Below are 20,608 nucleotides of genomic sequence, written 5' to 3' on the forward strand. Positions count from 1 at the left end.
GTGTTGCTATAGTAGGTAAATAAATTTCTAAACACTTTTTTCCCCTCAGATTGTTACACATGGCGTATCTGAGTTTTTTTATAAGTATCGATGCCTAGGTGTTTAGAAATAATTAAAATGCGATTTCAATTTTAATTGCATTCTTTTTAATAAACAGTAGTGACAATAATGATTTATAAAAACTTTTTTCTCTAATGCATTGATCCCAATAACTAAATTTTATCAAATGAACTGAGCGGCGCGTTTTTGTAGTTGGTACGCTTGTCTCGACGCAAGCGTCGTTTCTGAGTCGCTTAGTATTTCTTGCGCCCGCGTATATTATCCGGTGTTAGTATTTGAGCAATATAGCGTACAACATATAAACAAACAAACCGCAATGAGGAAATCAAAATCAAAAACAGAGAACGACAATGATGTCGAAAATGACGCTGACGACTCGTCCGTGCAAGACCACTCGTTGGGCGATGAAGATAGCGCCAAACCGGAGGCAGAGACGGAAAATCAGGAGGAGGAGGTAAAGAAGGACTCAACGCCCAAGGATCCGCCCAAAAAGCGGGAATCAAGGGCTAAGAAAGCTGCCGCAGCTGCTGCAGCCGAAGAGGAGAGCGACGAGGAATACGAAGTAAGTAAAATGTTATTAATGTTCGATTTCGCCTTTTGCCGCGTATATTTTTTCTGTTTATTTCATCGATACCGTTCGCCATATCAATCCTTTTTCCAATTATCTCCCACTGTTTTACAATTTTACTTATAAATCAACAAACAGTTAATAGGTAAACATGCCATAATTCTTATTTTCTTTCCTGTCAATATGTTTGGTTATAAAGAATTCATTGGGTAGTTGTTTATGATCAATGACCTCAATTGAACAACTCAACCGAAATGGTCTCAAATCATTTTTCTTTTATTCTAAACACTATGGTCAACGTTACAAAAATTAATATTATTTTTGATAAATTGCAAAAACATACTGAACAATGTATAAAGCAGGTGAAATAATGTCATTTTAGCTATTATTATAGAACAATGTGCTCTGTGATAATGGAAAATCTTACTTCTTCGAAATATGAAAATACTTAAAAATTTCATTATAGCCTTAGGGCATTTGTCCACTACACAGAATTTTACCGTCCGGCACGTCGGTTAGCGTTTTACAACGATGATTGGCTTGTGCTTTTGTCCATCTTTCTTCGGATAGGTGCGTGAAAAGTTGTACGTAAATTCGATCACGCTAAACTGTCGTCGCTTTTATTTCTCAAAACCGGCTGCTGGACCATAATTACGGGTAGTGCACAAACGCCCTTAGAGCGTTTGTGCACTACACGGAATTTTACCGTCCGGCAGTCCGGTTTTTTTAAATATAAACAACTACGACAGTTTAGCGTGATCAAATTTACGCACCGTGATCACACACCGATCCAAAAGCACAATCCAATCATCCGTTTTATCATGCTAACCAGACTGCCGTACAGTAAAATTCCTGTAGTGCACAAGCGCCCTTATGCTGGCATAGTCTATATTACTGATCCATTTCAATACTGAAAAGATTCTTACTAATTTTGAACACTGAGGCCACTTGGTGTCTTGTATTCGCAATGTTTTGCTATCTACATTTTACATCAATTATGGTTTGTAGATACAGTATAAAGAACAACAGCATGTGGCAAATCCTTACAAGATAAGTTTGATGTTTCAAATGTATTTTTAAATTCATGTTTTATAACATAAACAAGCTATTTCCTTACTGTGTGCAAAATCTTTGGCAAAATGTTTTTCTTTGACCTCTATCCGAACCCAAATGGTCGAAGGGACTTCACATTTGATCATCAATGTGTTAATAATCGTCAGATTGCCCGGTCGATTTGTTGCATCTGGCACACTATTTAACACATTGTTGTCGGGCGGTTTTCCCATCAACTCCGACCCTAATTATACTCAGTCTGCCGCCCGACCCTCGGTATACTAATCACAAATAACCGCAAACCCAATTCCGATCTGTACAATGTTTTTTGGCGTCTCTCGCGCTCTACCAAAAGTAAGCAAACAGAACGCTTTTAACCCGATGGTTGCCAGAGACGAGATATCTCGGCAAATGGCGGAGTGCCCGTATGGCCAGAGACGAGATATCTCGTCAGTACTTTTGATGACGTATTACTCCGCAGTTTTAACTCATATTGACAATCTGTCAAAAACGGAACATACATTGCCATCAGTTGAAGTTGTCACAAAATATTTTATAAAGTTTTTAAATACTTTTAAGTGATTTATCGGTATCACTTTCAGCTGACAGTTGACAGATGTCATTAGGGCTACCACTCAAACCACTTGAAATATTGATTATTTTAATAGATTGTTTTGAACGCCAGGGGTTTTTATTTTGCTCAATTTTTTTGTGTTTTTCTTATTTTAAAATATTCCATTGATAAATAATAGTTGTGTGTTAATATTAAATTTAATAAAAACTTGCGTGTGCGACTTAGTGTGACAACCCTGAAAATTTGAAACTGGTTTAACTTCAAGAATAAAACTCTAACAATCGATGCGGGATATAATATTTGGTAAGTAAATTATAATTCAATAAAAACAAAAAAAAAAAAATCTTTAGATAACTTTTTTTTTTCAAAAAAATACTTGGCCTGTTGAGCACTGCGGCGTAATTTATTTGCGGCTATGAAAAGGTTAAGTGTCTCCCGCTCTCTACTTACAGTATGTAAAAGATGCTTTTAAGCGTTTCCCGCAAACGATTTGTTCACAGGATTTTTTTTTACTTAAACAGGACACGAATGTTATTCAGAAATTTTTCTAAAGTTTTTTGAAGCCGGTGAAAACATGACTAGCAGCCAGAGAAGCATCAGTCAATCGTAATAGTTAAAGTTTGTTTGTTAACTGAATATTAATAAACCTTCGTAAAACTCAACTAAGTTATCTTCTTCTTCAAACCCTTTTCCGCCCCCCAATGGTGCATAGGGCACTGCATAATATAATTCAATTCAAACCCTTATCCGCACCCCAATGGTGCATAGGGCACTGCATTATATAAACACAGTGTTATCTTGATCGTTAACACACGAAGGAAAGGTCAAAATCACTTATATTTATTTGACCCCCCTGGGAATCGAACCCGGGACCTCCAGAATGGTAGCCGACCGTGCTGACCATTACACAACGGAGGCGGACGGAGGCATCATATAAACGCAGTGTTATCTTGGTTAATACATGAAGAGGAGGTGATCAGCCCTCCGCTTCAACTAAGTTATACAGCGGCATAATGTGAAATTTCCTATCCTAAATAATTGTTTTTTTTATAAATATAATTTCAATAACAATGTTTGTACTTGCAGGTGGAACAGATTCTGGATTCTAAGAAGATCAAAGGGAAGACTCATTTCTTGATCCGGTGGAAGGGTTACCAGTCGGAGAGTGACACGTGGGAGCCCGAGGACACCGTGACCTGCCCTGAACTTGTGGCCAAGTACAAACAGGATGTAAGTTCCACCTAACCTAACCAACCATCTACCCTCGGGTTTTACAGCTCCCGATTACAGCAGTCTCCCATGTCATTTCCAACTATCTGGTACTTAGTAGGGCCTTTAAATTAGGAACAATATGCTACTTCTGCTTGGTGTAGGCCTTTTGGCCTATTTTTAAGAGGGATTAGCCTCCTGTGAAGTTGATTCCCAGCTGTCAATCCATCTCTTTGGTGGTCTGCCTGGGAGGCATCTACCTGGGGGTTAACCGTGCAGTGCAATGTGGGAGAGTCAGGATGGTTCCATTCTCCTTACATATGCATACCATTGTCTTCTTCATTGTTTTCCCCACCTAACGAGGTCTTGGATCTCGCATTTTTCTCTTATCCTAGTGTTCCTCTTGCCAGATATGCTCCTCAGAGTCTTTATTTCTGACACTCTTAGCGCGTTTTTTGTTACTGCGGTGTTGGCTTTGCATTCGATCCCATATCGCTCACTCCTTTCAAGAACGTCATAAATTAAAAAATTGACAATTTTCAGTTGTGCATGTTTTCAGAATGCCCAGAAAATGTACTATATCCCAGCAAAAGAGGCATATTTTTAACTTAATATTTACCCGCTACAGGGCAGAAAGTGTTTTTTTTTGCATTTTGAAGAAAAGGTATTGTTTAATTATTTTTTTAAACTAATTATTCTTCAAATGGAGAAAAAACCTTCAGGTTTTACCTAAAAAGATATGTTGCACAGTAACAAGTTCAATAAGTGGCTTGTTATTTATTTTTATTACACTGTATTATATTATTAAACTTTAAAAACGTTCTCCTGTAAAATCAAGTTTTTTGATTTATGACGTTCTTGAAAGGAGTGAGCGATATGTGGTTTTTGTCAGAAATCCACCTTTGCGTGATGCCTGGTCTTTTTACAAAAACATTATAATTTTTGTGCTGGTTTCTGGGCTAAGTTAAAGATTCTCTTCCACGCGGCCATCATTCTCATTTGAAGCGATCGTTCATCGGTTTGTACAATACATGTATTCATGTATGCAATTTTATTTTTCAGAATAAGCAAGCCAATGGAAAGGCCGGCGGCAAAAAACGAAAGTCCGACACCAAAGCCGGGTCCAAGAAGAAAGCTAAATCCCCTAAAAAATCAAACAAGCGTAAAAATGATGATGATGATGACGATGATGATCAGGACGGGGAGAAGGAATATGAGGTAAAGTGAAGCCAATTTTTAACATAAACGCATTATGCACTATTTTTAAAGGTTTCAATAATTTTTCTAATCCTTGTCATTCATAAGGATAAATGTTATAATAGGGTAATTTCATTACCTATTATAATCTCTTTTTTTTATAGTCCGCCTCCTTAGTATAATAGTCAGCACGCTCAGCTACCGTTCTGGAGGTCCTGGGTTCGATTCCCAGGGGGGGTTAAATAAATATAAGTGATTTTTTCACTGTAATATTTATTCAATATTACCCTACGCAGTGCCCTATGCACCATTGGGGTACGGATAAGGGTTTTATTATTATGTTATTATAATCCTTTACCCGTACCACATACGGGCAATAAAATGGGCCTTTGTGTATTTGCCCGTAGTGGACTCAGTCGCTCAATGTCGTATTATTGAGGTATATTTGCTATTCAAAAATATGAACAGTTAATTTATTATGGCAAATAAAATACTTGATAATGAAATCAAGTACTAGGTGGAAAACTTCTGGGCATCTGTGGTCAGTTTTAAAAGTAAAAATTCTCTTTATTTAAACATTCAATGAAAACTAGAAGATATTGTTATTTGATGCCTTGCAATAAAGTATTATTGTATGTCCGCCTCCGTAATGGTCAGCACCCTCAGTTACCGTACTGGAGGTCCCAGTGATTTTTTCACTAATATTTATTCAATATTATCCTGGACTGGTACCTGAAACGGTGGTCTGACACCTCTCCTTCATGTGGTAACGATCAAGATAACACTGTGATTATATGATGTAGAGCCCTATGCACCATTGTGGTGCACATAAGGGTTTGAAGAAGGAGAATTTTTTTAAAAAGTGCCATTTTCCTAATAAAATCTTCATTTAAAACTCATCAGTCAAAGGGTTAAAGAAAGGTCATCAACCTTGCACTTTAGTTTGTACATTTGATAATTTTGTAAGTGTGAAAAAAATGTCTTCAGCATTGCATCAAGTTGACCCAATCACTGCGCTTCAGTCAGTTTTCAATTTACCCCAATATTCACACAGTTATTTAATTTTTTTATTTTCCGTGTTCATTTTCTTTAGAACGGATATGCAAGTAATTTCAAAATAATTTTTATAGTAAATTAATCATTCAAACTTTAATATTATAAACGCATACTGGATTTGGTGAACCCTGATAACGTGATGAGTTTGCGCAGGTGGAGAAGATTGTGGAAGTCCACTTCAAGAAGAATGGGAAAAGAGAGTTTCTCATCCACTGGAAGGGGTGGAGTTCCAAGAACGACACCTGGGAACCGGAGGAGCACCTCAGCTGCCCGGAGCTGATCACCAAGTTCTTGGCTAAAGTCAGTCACACACTTTAACTTTGCATTGTGGTATTTTAATAAAATAAAAATAAAATATTATGGTTCATACAAAACTCCTAAAGATTTATCAATTGGTTTATTTTTATTTTGAAAGGAATAACCCGCAAAGCCTTTATTAGAGTCTGCAGGTAGGATAGTAAGGATAGGAATGTTAAATTTGAAAAACACATTAAATATACCCAGACCAATTGAAGATAAATCTTTCTTGAATTTATTTTGCACTTGGCGAGAATCAAACCCGCGACGCCAGTTCCGCAGTCAAGCGTCTACCCAACTATTCCACGACACCTGTCACAAATAGTTGATTATTTAATAGTTAATATGGTTAAGGATATAGATCGTAATTTTATGAGATTATAGTTAACAAATATGACAAAATAACAAAAGCAGTGAATGGAATCGAAAATTTAAATCAATGTATAATAACGTTTTTTGTCATTTTATTTTTAATTCTATCTTTTTTTAATTATTGAAAATATTGTATGAAAAATCAGTAGATAACCAAAATATTTATATATAGTAGAGCATCAATTATTTAGAGTCTAGACTAATTGGGATGAAGGTAGTCCGAATAAAGAAAAATCCAAATAATAAAAAAAAAACATAATTGACAAAGGATTAAAGTACATTTGGTATTGATAATTTTTATTCATCTATATTTACAAATAGCATCTTTATTGAAATATTGTTTTATTTAAAAAATCAATTATTAATTTGTGCTTCAAGCCAGCAGTTCTTTTTGGAGCTGCCGAATCGCTTTTGCCGAAGCGTTTGTTCAGTCGGCAAAACATTTCACTAGCCGATAAATGATTTAATTTTGTTGCATCATCAATAGATAGCGTTGGTAGTCCAAATTCCGACATAATCTGGAAACATTTGAAAAATATTTTGTGTATTAAGAGCATGGTTAACTTTGTGGTATGGTAGAATAACACTCTCCTTATCATTCATCGTCCATTTTATATTGTCGTTTTAAGTGGTATTACACAAAGTGAACAAAGAATGTTAAGGAGAGTGTTATTTGAGAAATAATCACTACACCCCAAACGTGGAGCCACACACGATCTGACCTGGTATTTATGGTTAGGGCGGTACGTACGGAGAGGTTAATGAGCTTTTACTGTCTACCATGCTTTTGTTTCTACATGCTAAGTACAGCAATAGTGACTTGTCATCTTTTGCTTGAAACGAGTCAGTGTTTGGTTGGTGTTTATTTTGCTTACCGAGTTGTAGCTAATGAATTTGATTTGTGCGCAGGTAAAGACAAAGACGAGCGCGACACAGCGCGACCTCCGAGTGGATCGCAAGTCCACCCAGCGCTTCACACTCACCAGCAAGGACTCGGGGCGGCGACTCAGCAAGAGGAAAGGGAATTCACAAAGGTAACATGTTCATGTGTAACAATACATCTCCACAATTGAACAGAAGTTGTTTGATTGCCATTGTGGAGCTACAGCCACTGCTAAACTTACAATCCACATGTAAAACCAAAATGATTTATTCTCATTTCTTTTTCATTATTTATTCCTACGTTTTAAAGTTATTTATGCCTGTATTCACAAAACCTTTTAAAGTTTGACCTTGTAATAAAAAGTCCATACAAATAAGAGATTAAGCTGGTAGCCACACTCTACATTCTACCCTCATCCAGTTATAAATGTAATTTTTCTAGATAATTGTCTTCGCACAGTTTCCCATGTGCATAAAATCAATATAAACACAACACATTGTATGACAAAATACAAATACCTTTGTATAATCGCTGTATATTTTATAATACTGATTGGTTTACAAGCAAACAGATTCTTCCTCTAGTCTAATTAATACTAAACACTATCTAGTCATAAAATGGAAAATCACACAGTTCAAATATCAATATATAACCCATTGCGTTACGCTCAGCAAAATTTCTAACGACAATAAGTAGAAATTCTAATGAACTCAGTAAGTTGTCTATCATGAATAAAACTTATATTTTCTCATACCTGTATGTATTTCTTTTTCAGAGTTCGATATGACGACACTGAATAATCCCGCCGTGTTACAATGTGAAGACACCATTGGCATTCATAATCGAGGCTCATTGATACCGTAACTTCTGTCGAGTGTAATCAAATATCCGAGAGCTGCATTATGCACCATAATAGACATTACTTAATGATTAATAATTGTGACAAAGTGCAGCTTTAGATTTGGTACTACCCGCTCCCCACACATACCGATGCAGGAACGCGAAAAGGACTCAAACTACACCTGTGTACTGTTTTATTGAGATTATACATGTAATGGACTATTTTCACTCAGGAAGAATATGGAATTTAATATAATCTACATAAAAATTAATTTTTTAAGATTCTTTTTTGTATTTTTACAAACCAGAAATAAGAATCATTTTATTTACCATTTTCATCTGCATGAATTTACTATCCAAATAAAGCAATCTCAGCAATTTGGTATTGCATCATTACACATATGTGTGGTTCTGGAAAGTTGATAGCAATGCTGGTTTAAATCAATGTGTACGAGTTCCCACAGGTGTCAGTTCCTCGATTCCAATTAACTGGGTATGTAAAGTCCGTGGTAACCGTAACAGGGGTCACAAGTTTTGGATTTTGATTATTGGAAACAACTCATGATTTCACAAATCGTTTATTTTTCTTGCAATAGAAATAGAGACATTTTAAACCTTTGTATCTTCCCTATTTCATTGTGGATTTCAATACGAATCTCGCAATTTTTCTTTCATCTTACCTGAGGCTTAAATAACACTCTTTTTTTCATTCACTCAATAAAATTTATCTTTTGAAATACTTTCAACTATTTAACCACTTTATGCTCGATTATTATTTTCTACATAGAAATAGAACCGAGTTTAAATAATTTAAAAGTTGTCCAGTTCAAAAAATAAATTTTAAATTTAAATTGATTGCGGGATTGAATGTGGCACCTGTTGAGCTCAGTTAGGTTATTTTTCTTAGTAACGCAAACAAGTTGAAACACGCGAGCAGTGCTTGGATTGGCGCGATATGAAACATGCGCTGTCTGCAAGTGGTTAATCTAACATTTTATTTCCTTTTTGTTTTCTGTCATTAAAATGTTATTACCAACAGATTTCTGTTTCATATTCACATTTTTTTTTTTTAATTTCGTGAACAGAATTGAATAGTCAATGTAGCCTCGACGCATCTGGAAATGCCTCTCCTTTGTAACTTGAAGCACCCTTACATCTCCATAGTGAATGTAATTTAAGGTAATAGAGTAATTTATATGAATAATTGTATGTGGCGGGACACGGTAAATTATAATATATGTTTCCCAGAAGTGTTTGATTGATGAGTGTTCAGAATAGTTATATTTAATAGTTGTCTATGAAGAATCATAGACATAGTCAGCGGTTTACAGACTCCCCCATTACGACCAATTGCAGCATTTTACTGTTTGCTTGTTTTATTTGCACAACTCAAAAGCCGAGAAACGTGTCAACCAAATACATTATTTAATCGAATAGCGGTTCTCAACTTTTCATTAGTCATGGTGATTTCGACTGATTGATAAGACGGTCTTAGATTTAAATCCCAGATATCTAGATTCGAGTGTCATGCATAATTTATGGCATATTTTATTCCTTTATCAGATCTGGGATGTTATATTTTATTTTTATTGGCTAGCGGAATGAAAAGATACCTGCATGCATATGTAATGAGTTGAGAATATTTACAATATTAAAAAGATTGACTCCTTAACTTATTACGTATATTTCTGTATAGGACTTTTCTGTCTCCAACAGTCATTTTATATTTTAAGCGAAAAATATTTTTAGATTTAATTGAAATAAATGTTTTATAAATATTTTTGTTTTTTTTTTATAATTTTATTTTAAAAACTATTGCAGCTTATAATGTTTTAAATTTTGAAAACTGCTTATTACAGAAGTATTCCAAAATACAAATTTGGACATTACACATCATTTATTTTATATGAATTAATTGCGCAAAAAAAATTGTTGAACATTTGAATTCTATCCTCGGTTTGTATATAAATTTTAATACATATACAGGCTATGAATGCATCTTGTAATACATATATTGTGTTTTTTACTAGATTTTTGCACAAACTATTCTGAAGAGGTCTCCACATTGCAATTATTATTTCCATAAGGGGTATTTTGTATGTTCAGTTGTGTTTTGTGTAATAGATTTTTTAAATAAATAAAAATTGTTTTATTTCAACATAAGCAGTTTCCCAATCACTGGTTGCTCAATCAAAAAATAAAACATTTTATATAAAATGAGATGGAGTTGATAAGATAGAAACTTAAAATATTTAAATACATATGAATGATATGAATAAGGCTTGGTATTCTACTGTATTCAATAAATAACTTAATCCACGGATTTGAAAAATCATTGAAAATCCGGAGTTTGCGGGTTTGGGAAAACTTGGGTCAAAAACCCTTATTGACACATTGGCCATACATACATTTAAATATAGGGTAATGGGGGAATCACAAAAATAACACAATATAAAGACTAGAAAACTTGTATTTGTATATGAGGTAAGCATACATTCAGGTGCAATATATAGTTTTAAAAAATGACTTAGTACACACAGGAATTAGAAAACAGAGTTAGTCTATAAAAATCAAGAAAATTATACTTACTAAAACACATCACAACATTTTGTCCAACATCACATTTTCTAGTAATTAGATAAAGCAATATTTAGAAAGTCCTGAAATCCACAGGCACCATCATGATGGGTGTAATTGAGTGGATGTTTGACTACGAATTGGCATTGTTGAAATTAGCATGAATCTACAGGCTAATTTCAAGTTGAATTTAAGAAAGCTTTTTTGGCATTGCGTTATATTTTCACACCTTTCTTAGGTAGGTAGTCCCAAGACGACATACAGAATTTGGTGAAAGCCATGCCAAAACGTATTGAAGCAGTAATAAAAAAGGAGGAACAACAAAGTAGGTACTATTTTGTTGGTTTTTGATAATTGTTAGTGTTACGTACCTTTGCAATTTTATTTTAAATAAATATGTGGTTTTTGAAATCATAAGAGCATTTTTCAGTTTTGTGCAAAAAAATATAAAATATAGAATTTAACTAAAAAATTATGAAAAAAAAGAAAAAGGTAAATAAATTGGCACTTTTTTAGTATATCATCTTTAAACAGTGTTGCATAATAATTTGAAGTGAAAAGCTATCAAAAAATCACAACAGCAAAATAATGTTTTACAAAAAAACTGATAATTTCTGACTGGAAAGATTTGACTGCTCGCTACTAAATATGTAGGAAAATAATAAAGTGCATATTTGGAACAATAGAAAAATAGAAGACATATCCACAAGTTGGATATACATATCTCCTTTTTTACAGATCAAGCTTTCCTATTACCTTTTCATGCTAACTACTAGAAAAAATGACATGGACATATCAATGTCAATAATGTCCTCCGTTATTTTTGAATTACAGCATTAAAATATAGTAAAGGTTACAAAGACAAAAGAATCTTGATTTTAAAACTGACAGCTTGGATAATAGGTACATGTTTACAAAAAATAATATTTTTTATATAAACTAGAAACAATATTAACATGAAATTTCTTACAAATAACTAAACAATGAGTAGAGTTAATATTTAGTAAATCCATGGAACAATGGGCGCTATAGTTCCTTCATAGGTTGAGTTTTTCATGAAATATTGGTCCCACTACCTTTTAATTTCATCAAATATTTAAATTTTATGATATAATTTATACAAAATAATATACATACTGTATTTTTTTTCATACTATTAAAAAAACTACATGAAATAAAGTGTTATATAAACTTAATTTAGCTTTTTCCCAGTGTATACATTGAGAAAATAATGTGTTTTTTTTATGTAAATTTGTGGCAAAATTCATTTTTAAGGTAAAAAATTTAATTTTGGTACCTACTTTTAGTTATTGTTAGAAACTTTAGTTTAAAAAAATACAGATATTTTACATCAAACATGATTTTGCATGTGAAAATCAAATAATTCCCAGCGCTCTTGTCTAATTGTAAACTACATAGATGTTTTGAAACAGAATTAGGTGTAGTATTATATATATGGTGCATATGTGTAAATATCGTCCCATATAACAGTTGCCAATTGAAAATAACTGTGATGACCGATATCTGGACGTAGAAATCAGATCTGAGGATTTTTATTATAAATATGAATTACTATCTGAAAGTGGTAAAAAAAAACAGATTTATGATGTAGATACAGATTTAGTTTAGATTTAGTAGCATTTTTCAGACTTTTATCGAAACAGGAATGATATTTATATCCTGCATTGTATTTTTATAGCGTACCTAATACAAACATGACAGTTATAAATATTTAAAACCCTTGTGACTTAAACATTATTTTTGTTTTGAGAAAAAAACAAATAAAAAATATTTTGGTATAAAAAAATATACTTATGTTAATAATCTAAATTTTAGGGACCATTTTCGACTAGAATCGGAAAAATTCAGTGTTTGAAAAAAAAATCATTACTTAGTTTAATATTAATATTGTAAAAAAGTTCTGACAGTTACTCTTACAGTGAAATTCCATTAACGCAAAATAATAATATGATACACGGGATTATGATCCGATCAAAAAATATTTAAAACTAAATTTGCTTACACATTATTTTTATTTTGAACTTCATTGGCATTGTATGCAATTCTTGTGATTTTCTATTATAACTTATTAAAAATTTAATTGGTGTGTTTTTTTTAATAGTAAGATAATATATTAATAATTAAATCTAACCACATACATAACACATGTGGCTTAAAATGTGTCATTATTCAAATGTGCAAAAATAGAACAATCAGGTTGTCTGAAGAGCCATGATGCATTTTTTTCTGTTTTTCAGTCATTTATTTATTTGTTAAACTTCTTCTACAGAATACATATACATTAGCGGGAGTAATTTCATAAAAAATAACAAATAGCAATCAATCATATGTTGCCAGTTTGTTTGATAACCGTTTGCCATTCTCATTAACCTCACTAGGTTCATAATTCCTCCTTCATAGAACAACCATCTTTATCAGCGAAAAAAAGTGTTGTTTTAAGGTTCTTATCCGTAACCTACGTTATGCCATGCAAAGAGTTCTGAAGAGTGTGAAGCAAGTGGAAGTCTGATGTCGCAAGGTCAGGCAAGTATGGTGGGTGTGGCAACACTGTCGATCATGGCTTTTCAGACAAATTGATGCATAGTATTATAATTATAATTACGCCTTCTAAAATTAGACACAGAATATATATTTATAAAACTTCTCGTCTTTGTTTAAATTGCATAAAAAATATAATTTTTTTAAATATAGATATAGCACACAAACTGAATTTTCATGTGAAAAGCAATGGTTAAAAACGCTAAACAATATACGTACATTTGTTTTTGAAACGGAGTAAATTATTACAATATTATGAAATAATTACATCTCAGAGCAAAGTCACTTCCTACTTCCGGGACCTGAACCTGCGACCTTCAGATGTCACGTTTGCTCTTCTATTGATTGAGCTAAGCAGTCTGTTTCATTAGTGGACAAATTAATCATACCCTATAGAAATGATACCACTTTATGACTTCCATTATATTGTTGACTAATCTTAAAATGTGAAACATCGATTTGAAACAGCCGACTTTCGAATGACAACGGTAAAATATTTAAAAGTACAGGTGTTTTCCAATAATTTTTAAAACAATAAGAAAGAACTTTGTATAAATTTAGATTTTAAAAAATGTTTTTTTTTTCAGTATAATCTATAAGCGATATAAACTCAGTTGTTGTTCTAATTCATCCATGTCCGAGACTTGAAATTTCTCCTGTTGCTCTTTCAGCAAAGACAAAATGGCTGATAATTGCGCCTTCTCAGTCCTAGAAAACATATAAAACAAGGATTGATTCTCTTTTCACGGGTAATCTTGATGTCACATTTACTAATTGTTGGGTAATATATCCAAAATAAAACAAGGTTTGTTGGATTGAATTCTACATTTATTTATGTATATGTTAATACACTATGCGTTTCGTCTTCTTAGGACATTATGAAACACTATTTGTGTTTGTAGGACATTATCAAACACATTTTCAAACACTGTGTTCAATAATGTCCTAAGAAGACGAAACGCATCACGTATTAACATATACATAAATAAATGTAGAATTCAATCCAACAAACCTTGTTTTATTTAGGATATATTACCCAACAATTCAATATGGAATTCTACCAACTGTCTGCAGTTACAATAAACATTTACTTATGCTCATTCATGTGACCAATTGATCATTTACATGGGCAACAGAGTATTATGTATTAATTGATATTTCACATACTACTTGTACAAGTTACAAGTAGACCAGAAGCTTTCAAGATAACACTGCTTCGATATGATGCAGTGCCCTATGAACCAATAAATGCTGAAAAGGTAGAATCACCTTTAATATAGAGCGTGTTTTTGCTGTTGCGAGACTGATGGCGCAGAATGATCTTCCACCAGTAGTTAGAAACAGTGAAATGAAATAATATTCTTTTTTTAAAAATGTGTTTGCTTGCAAAATCATTTCTACAATCTCCTTTTGCCCAAATAAATTACAGTGAAGTTACTGTTGAGGTAGTATTTAATGAAAATGGCACTAAATAAATTATCGTAAATTATTATTAGTTATACTTTCCGTATCAGTTTATTCGCCGATAATTGACAAATATGTACACTTATGAAATAAGCAATAAAATTCTTACTCTTTTTCTTCTTCAAGTTGTTCTTGGGTCATTTTAGAACTAAGTTGATTAACTATGGCTTGGTGTCGGGCGACTTTAATCCTGGATTGCAACGCCTCCAGCGGACTGGATGACAGGAATGCATTATCCATCTTCTCCGTCAATATTGGTGGATCCTCATCACACTCTTCCTTTACACACATATCCTTTTCCGTCTGCCTGCTTTTTAACAGCTGGAATAAAATAATGTTGAACTTACTATTAAAAACTAATTTATGAGCCGAATTTCATTGTTGGTATTAGAAGCAGAGGAAGACCAAAGAAACCTTGGCATGGTTGAGTATGTCAAGTACTTGAAAGTGGTCAGGTCAGGAGTCGAAATAATCGGCGGGTATGTATGAAGAGATGAATGTGGAAGAGGCGAAGATTGTTTGCAAAGATATATTCATTTAAATTATAATAAAAAATATACATTCATTTAAAACATTCACAGATAGGAAAAAAAAAGTTTTAAATACAGTATGAATGAACATTTAGTGTTTTTTTCATGTACATATCGTAGTCATACAGGAGAAAGTGACCAAGTGAATTTTTTACAAAAATGTGATCATTGACTATTTGGTATCTTACGAGCTTAATATTGCCCTGAAAAAATCCCAAAGGATTTTAAACTTGGAAGTATAATATATTGACTTGTTAAAAATGACTTACTGCACTGATGTTTATTTTCTTGCCAAGCAAAAGTGATTCAAATGGCCCTCCTGAACATTTTACGTTTTGTTAGTTGGTCACATTCTCCTGTACGACTACAATATACTAATGTACAAGCACTATCTGCCCTTTAATTTCAAAAGGCTGCATAAGGATCAAACTTTGACCAGATCACTAGTTTGTTTTTGGTTGTTTAGAATACATTGCTTCTTAGTAACAAGTCCACCAATGTACATATATTCTGTACAATAAGTATAATAAAATTAAATGATAAAAAGTGATATTCAATACGCATAAGTAGATTAAAATATCAAACCCAAATTAAATAATCGATGCATGTTTTCAGATTTTATGAAAAAAAATGTTGATTCCAATGCTCAGTTCCTTTTGAATAAACCACGAAAGATATCAATATTTAATACTAAAATAAAACTTTTGAGAAGCAAATAAAGCAAGTCTGAAGAAATGAGAAGGGCTCTAAATTAGATCTTAATAATAATAAATAAATAACCTTTTTTAATGTTATCATATTTGTGCCAAATTTTTAATGATCTAATGCATTTGATAACTAAATATTTATAAGTAGTGATGTACACAATTCAAAAACTAGGAATGTAAGATTATCATACAAAAAAAAGTTGAATATACGAAGGGTAAAAGGTAATATTATTCATACCAGAAGGTATAAATAATAAAAGGATATAGATTTTTTTTGTTTTTTAAAATAGTATTATTTTAGTATGAGATAAAAATGTAAGTTAACTAACTTAAGTAAATAATAATATAAGTAATAACAAATCATTTACCTGTCTTTCGCACTGTCTGCTATACCACAAAGAAAATAACATCGCAAATATCGAAATTCCAACACTGAGTACATAAAACGGCGATAAATTATGCAGAAATATCAAAGCACTTTCTTTCCATTGCCCTTCCATCCTGTATTATTTTTTTATTATATTTATAATAAAAACTAATTCATTCTTTTATCTCACAAAGTAAAAAGTTTATCTAAACCAAAGTAAACAAATACACTACACTCGCCTGAATTATTGCGATCTTGTGATAAGCGCAAATGACAGTGACATGAAGTGATGCCAACATTAAAATAATATATGTATCACCTTATAAAGATGTCTGATTTTGAAAAGAGTATATAACCGACAATTTTTTATATAAGTATGTAAAAAATATTAATACATTGAAATGTCGAAAATCGTGAAGATTATTTTATTACCACAATAAAATAAGCGGTAAAAAATAATAATAAAAAAATCGATATAAATTACAACCTAACATTAAATACATATTATGCAACCTCCACAAAATAACATTGTATCCCATGTTATGGCCATAAATCCATTTATTTTAAATTAAAATAGACTCGTGGGGTCCAATTCTTGGATCTAGGGGTGGAGTATATTTGATGGGGTACAGATGATAAAAGTACAAGAGTTCAAGATTTGGGATGTTGTTACCATATCGCTCACTCCTTTCAAGAACGTCATAAATCAAAAATCGTCAATTTTCAGTGGTGCACGTTTTCGGAATGCCCAGAAAATTTACTATATCCCAGCAAAAGTGGCATATTTTTAACTTAATATTTACCCGCTACAGGGCAGAAAGTGTTGTTTTTGCATTTTGAAGAAAAGGTATTGCTTAATTATTTTTCTAAACATACTAAATATTTTTCAAATGGAGAAAAAACCTTCAGGTTTTACCTAAAAAGATCTGTTGCACAGTAAAAAGTTCAATAAGTGGCTTGATATTTATTTTTAATACATTGTATTATATTTTAAAACTTTAAAAACGCTCTCCTGAAAAATGAAGTTTTTTTATTTATGACGTTCTTGAAAGGAGTGAGCGATATAAGAAAATGGAATAATCTGTAGGAAAAGGAGAGTAGCAGCAAATGGCCAGGGCATTAGGGTCTGTACGCCCGTACTCATACTGTGTAACTTATACACTGCTTATGTGTACGAGACCCCTTCAGGTTTCAAATAAAAACAAAGTTGATATTAAAATATTATATTTTGTTTTTGTCTTTTGTGATATTTTATGTTTTTTTGACATTTATAAAAGAGACACCGTTACAGGTTTTATCTCCAGAAAACAGTACAATAAATAATGTGTTTATAGCAGATCGATCCCAAACATTCTTGATGCACTTATCAATGTTAAGATAAGTTTCTTCATCTTCAAAATCCGATTCTGAACAATTGAGATGGGATAATATTAAGCTATGCTTCTCCACCAAGTTACATGTGCTTTCCGCAACACTGGAGTTGTTAGGAAGTGACAATAATTTGACTTTTTTAGGTTTCACAGTCGGGTCTACAGATTTATCTTTGTGAATTTTTTTAACATAACTAGAATACTTATTGGTTTCATTCTGGTGACCTATCACAATAGAAGATTTTTGCTGTTGAGCGATCTTATTAAAAATATTGGTTGTATATTCGGTTTTGTTGCTCATAAGATGATTGTAATTCTGTTGAGAGCGTTGCCTTCCTTTGAGAACCGCATCACCGAAGGTCATATTATTAGAAAGCTTCAGTTGCACTAACTTCAGAGAGGAGAGGGAATCTTCAACAGAGCAGTGCCCTTTTGAACTATTTTGAATATCTTCGCCTAAAAATTCTTTAGCAAGTATCTTAAGCTTACTTTTTTTCACTCTTTCCCCGGTTATATTAAATATCACACTGGTATCAATTACGTAGGGATGCATCATTTTCAAAGCGTGAAGATCAAAATTTAGCGATTGACCGACCAGAATTGCATTCGGAGGTAAGATTTCTCGAAAATCTCGCTGTACATCTTCAACTCGGGTGTTGACACCGGCCAGTAATTGGGGGGTGATCCCAGAAAACTGCGTTAAGTAATCTAGTATTTCATTATATGGTAAAACTAATTTCTCATACACAACTTCGTGCCGTTCATTCACTAGAGATACCCGCGTCAACTCCGAACCGGCGCAAGTCCTACACATCTCACAATCCAGTCCGAACATGGGAGAAGCGGCGGTCACGGGCTCGTACGAATCCTTGGTCATCACGTAATCTGAATAGCTAGATTTTAATTTGCCTTTGAGAGGAAGCGGGTAGTTTTCTTCGACCAGCTGCCAAGCGGAGAGAACTAATTGCGTGCGAGGGAACTTATCTTCCAACTGTTGGTCCTTCGACACTTTAGGCCTGAGTCTTTCAGTGACTGGAAACACAGCCCTCATCATCACCATTAAATCTTTCCTCGCCTCCATCGCAGCATCCATACTCCCGAATTCCTGTATCATGGCTTCTCTTTCCACATCCGTCAAAGCGACCACGGCCAATTCCTCTACCACAGATCCTCCGTACAGCGATGGCGTGATAACTTCTAAGCGGTGATGAAAACGTCTATTGAGGTTAGAGAACGAAGATTCGTGGCAACTGTAGGAAGACAATGACAACCCATCTACTATGAGCACGACGGTGTGGTTGATGCGAGATCGCTTTTCTATATGACACCACCGGGATGGCGAATATAGACAAGGTTCACTCAGGATGGAAAGAACTAAATGCTGAATATCAGTCAGTAATATAGGAATTCTTTCCTCTACATGCGTATTGAGAGAAGCCTGTTCTCCTACTATCTTCAACCTAATATTTGCGTGAACTTTTCTTTCTCGAATTCTATTTGCTTCTTTTTTAAGTTCATCATATTGCCGAGTGTCTTGAATAGATTTGGATGGGTCGCTATTGTTACCAGGTTCATGGCTAGATGTATTATTATTCAATGTGTTTTCTTCATCTGCAAATTAAATAAAAATTTATCAGGTTACTCAGGTGTAAAATGCATGGATGAGTGAATGAAAGTCCGAAACCAAAGGAGGCTTAATATGATACACAATAAAGATTTTTTTAAGTAAAACAGCCTGCAAGAAGTTTGAATATATTACCCCTGATTTCAGCCATCTCAGTATCTATAATAACAGTTGAATTACAATTCGTTTTAAGTTTTTTTCTTGAAGGACCTGCATCGTCACAATTAGTGTTCAATTTGACTTTAGGAGGCTCCACATTTATTTGAGTATCATTTAGTTTGGAAACAGCGACTAAAGCGGTCATTTTCTTCAATTTTTTTTCTTTCCGTAAGGCTTTCTTTGATGCCTTATTCTTTACCTTTGTCTTCGACATGATTACTACCTGAAAAAATATATATTTAAACATATATGATGTCATATTCGATTTATGAGGCGAATGTAGTTGGTAATAGAAACAGAGAAAGACCAAGGAAAACTTGACATGTCAAATATTGAGAATGGTTAGGTTCGGAGAAGCGGCGTGATAGTTTTTTTTTTTAATTAGATAACTACTAATTATTTTTAACATGTAGTAACAAAAAATGTTTTTAGTACAATTCATATATTTTACACTGTAAACTGTAGTCATTTTATTATAAAATATTTTTTTAATAATTTTGGTAAATTTTATTTTACAACATTGACTTATTACCAATTTCGTGTCAAGTAAAATAAATAAAAATTCAAGCATGTGCTCGTCGAGACCAAATGTTTTTATACGCATTTTAGCATTACATATTTGTCCTCACCTTGGTAAATTGCAGACAAAATTATTTAACAATGAGTGGAATTTATCATAATCGACGACGCAAAATCAGGTGTCGTTTATTAATAATAATGTTACCGAAATTTTGAAAACGAGTACGAGAAGTTGACATACTGATTATATACAGATGATAATCACAGATAAAAAGAAACAAGAGAATCGAGATTATCGACTGAGCACACTACTATGATCATAGAGAAAATAGGTATTAACATTCTATGTTTTTGACTGTAGATTAAAAATCCTACGAGAAATGAGGGGAAAATACTATGTGAAATTTAAATATTTCACACATCATATTATAATACATGCTTAATAAGTTATTTATAAAACATGTTAACTTAAGCCTAGTCCTTAATATTTTATCTTAGCCTATGCTGAAATAAACATGAATAGTGAGGAGGCGAAGAGGCAATTTGCTGTTGCTTCTTGCCTATCGGTCTGAAGGTCTTGTACCGAACATAAGGTTTTGACGGTTTGTATATATACCTAAAGA

The 20,608-nt window shown here is 33.0% G+C and overlaps 3 protein-coding genes across 3 annotated transcripts; 1 reads left to right on the forward strand and 2 right to left on the reverse strand.

Annotated features, from left to right (window-relative positions):
- Positions 1 to 263: 263 nt before the first annotated feature.
- On the forward strand, positions 264 to 9,885 carry LOC148299836 (uncharacterized). Its single transcript, XM_088275615.1, has 6 exons — positions 264 to 622; positions 3,342 to 3,485; positions 4,527 to 4,682; positions 5,871 to 6,017; positions 7,296 to 7,420; positions 8,045 to 9,885. Exons 1-6 carry the CDS (start codon positions 377 to 379, stop codon positions 8,067 to 8,069), a joined length of 843 nt encoding a protein of 280 aa, XP_088131741.1. The 5' UTR covers positions 264 to 376; the 3' UTR covers positions 8,070 to 9,885.
- A 2,815-nt stretch (positions 9,886 to 12,700) lies between these two features.
- Positions 12,701 to 16,637, reverse strand: LOC148299837 (uncharacterized). The gene is made up of 3 exons (XM_088275616.1): positions 16,315 to 16,637; positions 14,819 to 15,030; positions 12,701 to 13,953 (listed from the first exon to the last, which is right to left on the reverse strand). Exons 1-3 carry the CDS (start codon positions 16,444 to 16,446, stop codon positions 13,839 to 13,841), a joined length of 459 nt encoding a protein of 152 aa, XP_088131742.1. The 5' UTR covers positions 16,447 to 16,637; the 3' UTR covers positions 12,701 to 13,838.
- An 883-nt stretch (positions 16,638 to 17,520) lies between these two features.
- On the reverse strand, positions 17,521 to 20,285 carry LOC148299838 (uncharacterized). Its single transcript, XM_088275609.1, has 3 exons — positions 20,096 to 20,285; positions 19,443 to 19,689; positions 17,521 to 19,294 (listed from the first exon to the last, which is right to left on the reverse strand). Exons 2-3 carry the CDS (start codon positions 19,678 to 19,680, stop codon positions 17,565 to 17,567), a joined length of 1,968 nt encoding a protein of 655 aa, XP_088131735.1. The 5' UTR covers positions 19,681 to 19,689; positions 20,096 to 20,285; the 3' UTR covers positions 17,521 to 17,564.
- Positions 20,286 to 20,608: the final 323 nt, after the last annotated feature.

This window comes from Brachycentrus maculatus, unplaced genomic scaffold (assembly GCF_059751285.1).
Source record: "Brachycentrus maculatus isolate JH-2025_06_01 unplaced genomic scaffold, ASM5975128v1 h1tg000918l, whole genome shotgun sequence".
In the NCBI taxonomy this organism is placed as follows: Eukaryota; Metazoa; Arthropoda; class Insecta; order Trichoptera; family Brachycentridae; genus Brachycentrus; species Brachycentrus maculatus.

Bases quoted from the DNA above. Each gene is read 5' to 3' on its own strand.
- LOC148299838 (XM_088275609.1), bottom strand. From the start codon at position 19,680: ATGTCGAAGACAAAGGTAAAGAATAAGGCATCAAAGAAAGCCTTACGG. The intron at 19,295-19,442 runs GTAATATATTCA...TTTAATTTGCAG, and splicing joins TGAGATGGCTGAAATCAGGG to ATGAAGAAAACACATTGAAT.
- LOC148299837 (XM_088275616.1), bottom strand. From the start codon at position 16,446: ATGGAAGGGCAATGGAAAGAAAGTGCTTTGATATTTCTGCATAATTTA. The intron at 15,031-16,314 runs GTAAATGATTTG...ATTTTATTCCAG, and splicing joins GCAGACAGTGCGAAAGACAG to CTGTTAAAAAGCAGGCAGAC. The intron at 13,954-14,818 runs GTAAGAATTTTA...TATGTTTTCTAG, and splicing joins CAACTTGAAGAAGAAAAAGA to GACTGAGAAGGCGCAATTAT.
- LOC148299836 (XM_088275615.1), top strand. From the start codon at position 377: ATGAGGAAATCAAAATCAAAAACAGAGAACGACAATGATGTCGAAAAT. The intron at 3,486-4,526 runs GTAAGTTCCACC...TTTATTTTTCAG, and splicing joins TGGCCAAGTACAAACAGGAT to AATAAGCAAGCCAATGGAAA. The intron at 7,421-8,044 runs GTAACATGTTCA...TTTCTTTTTCAG, and splicing joins AGGAAAGGGAATTCACAAAG to AGTTCGATATGACGACACTG.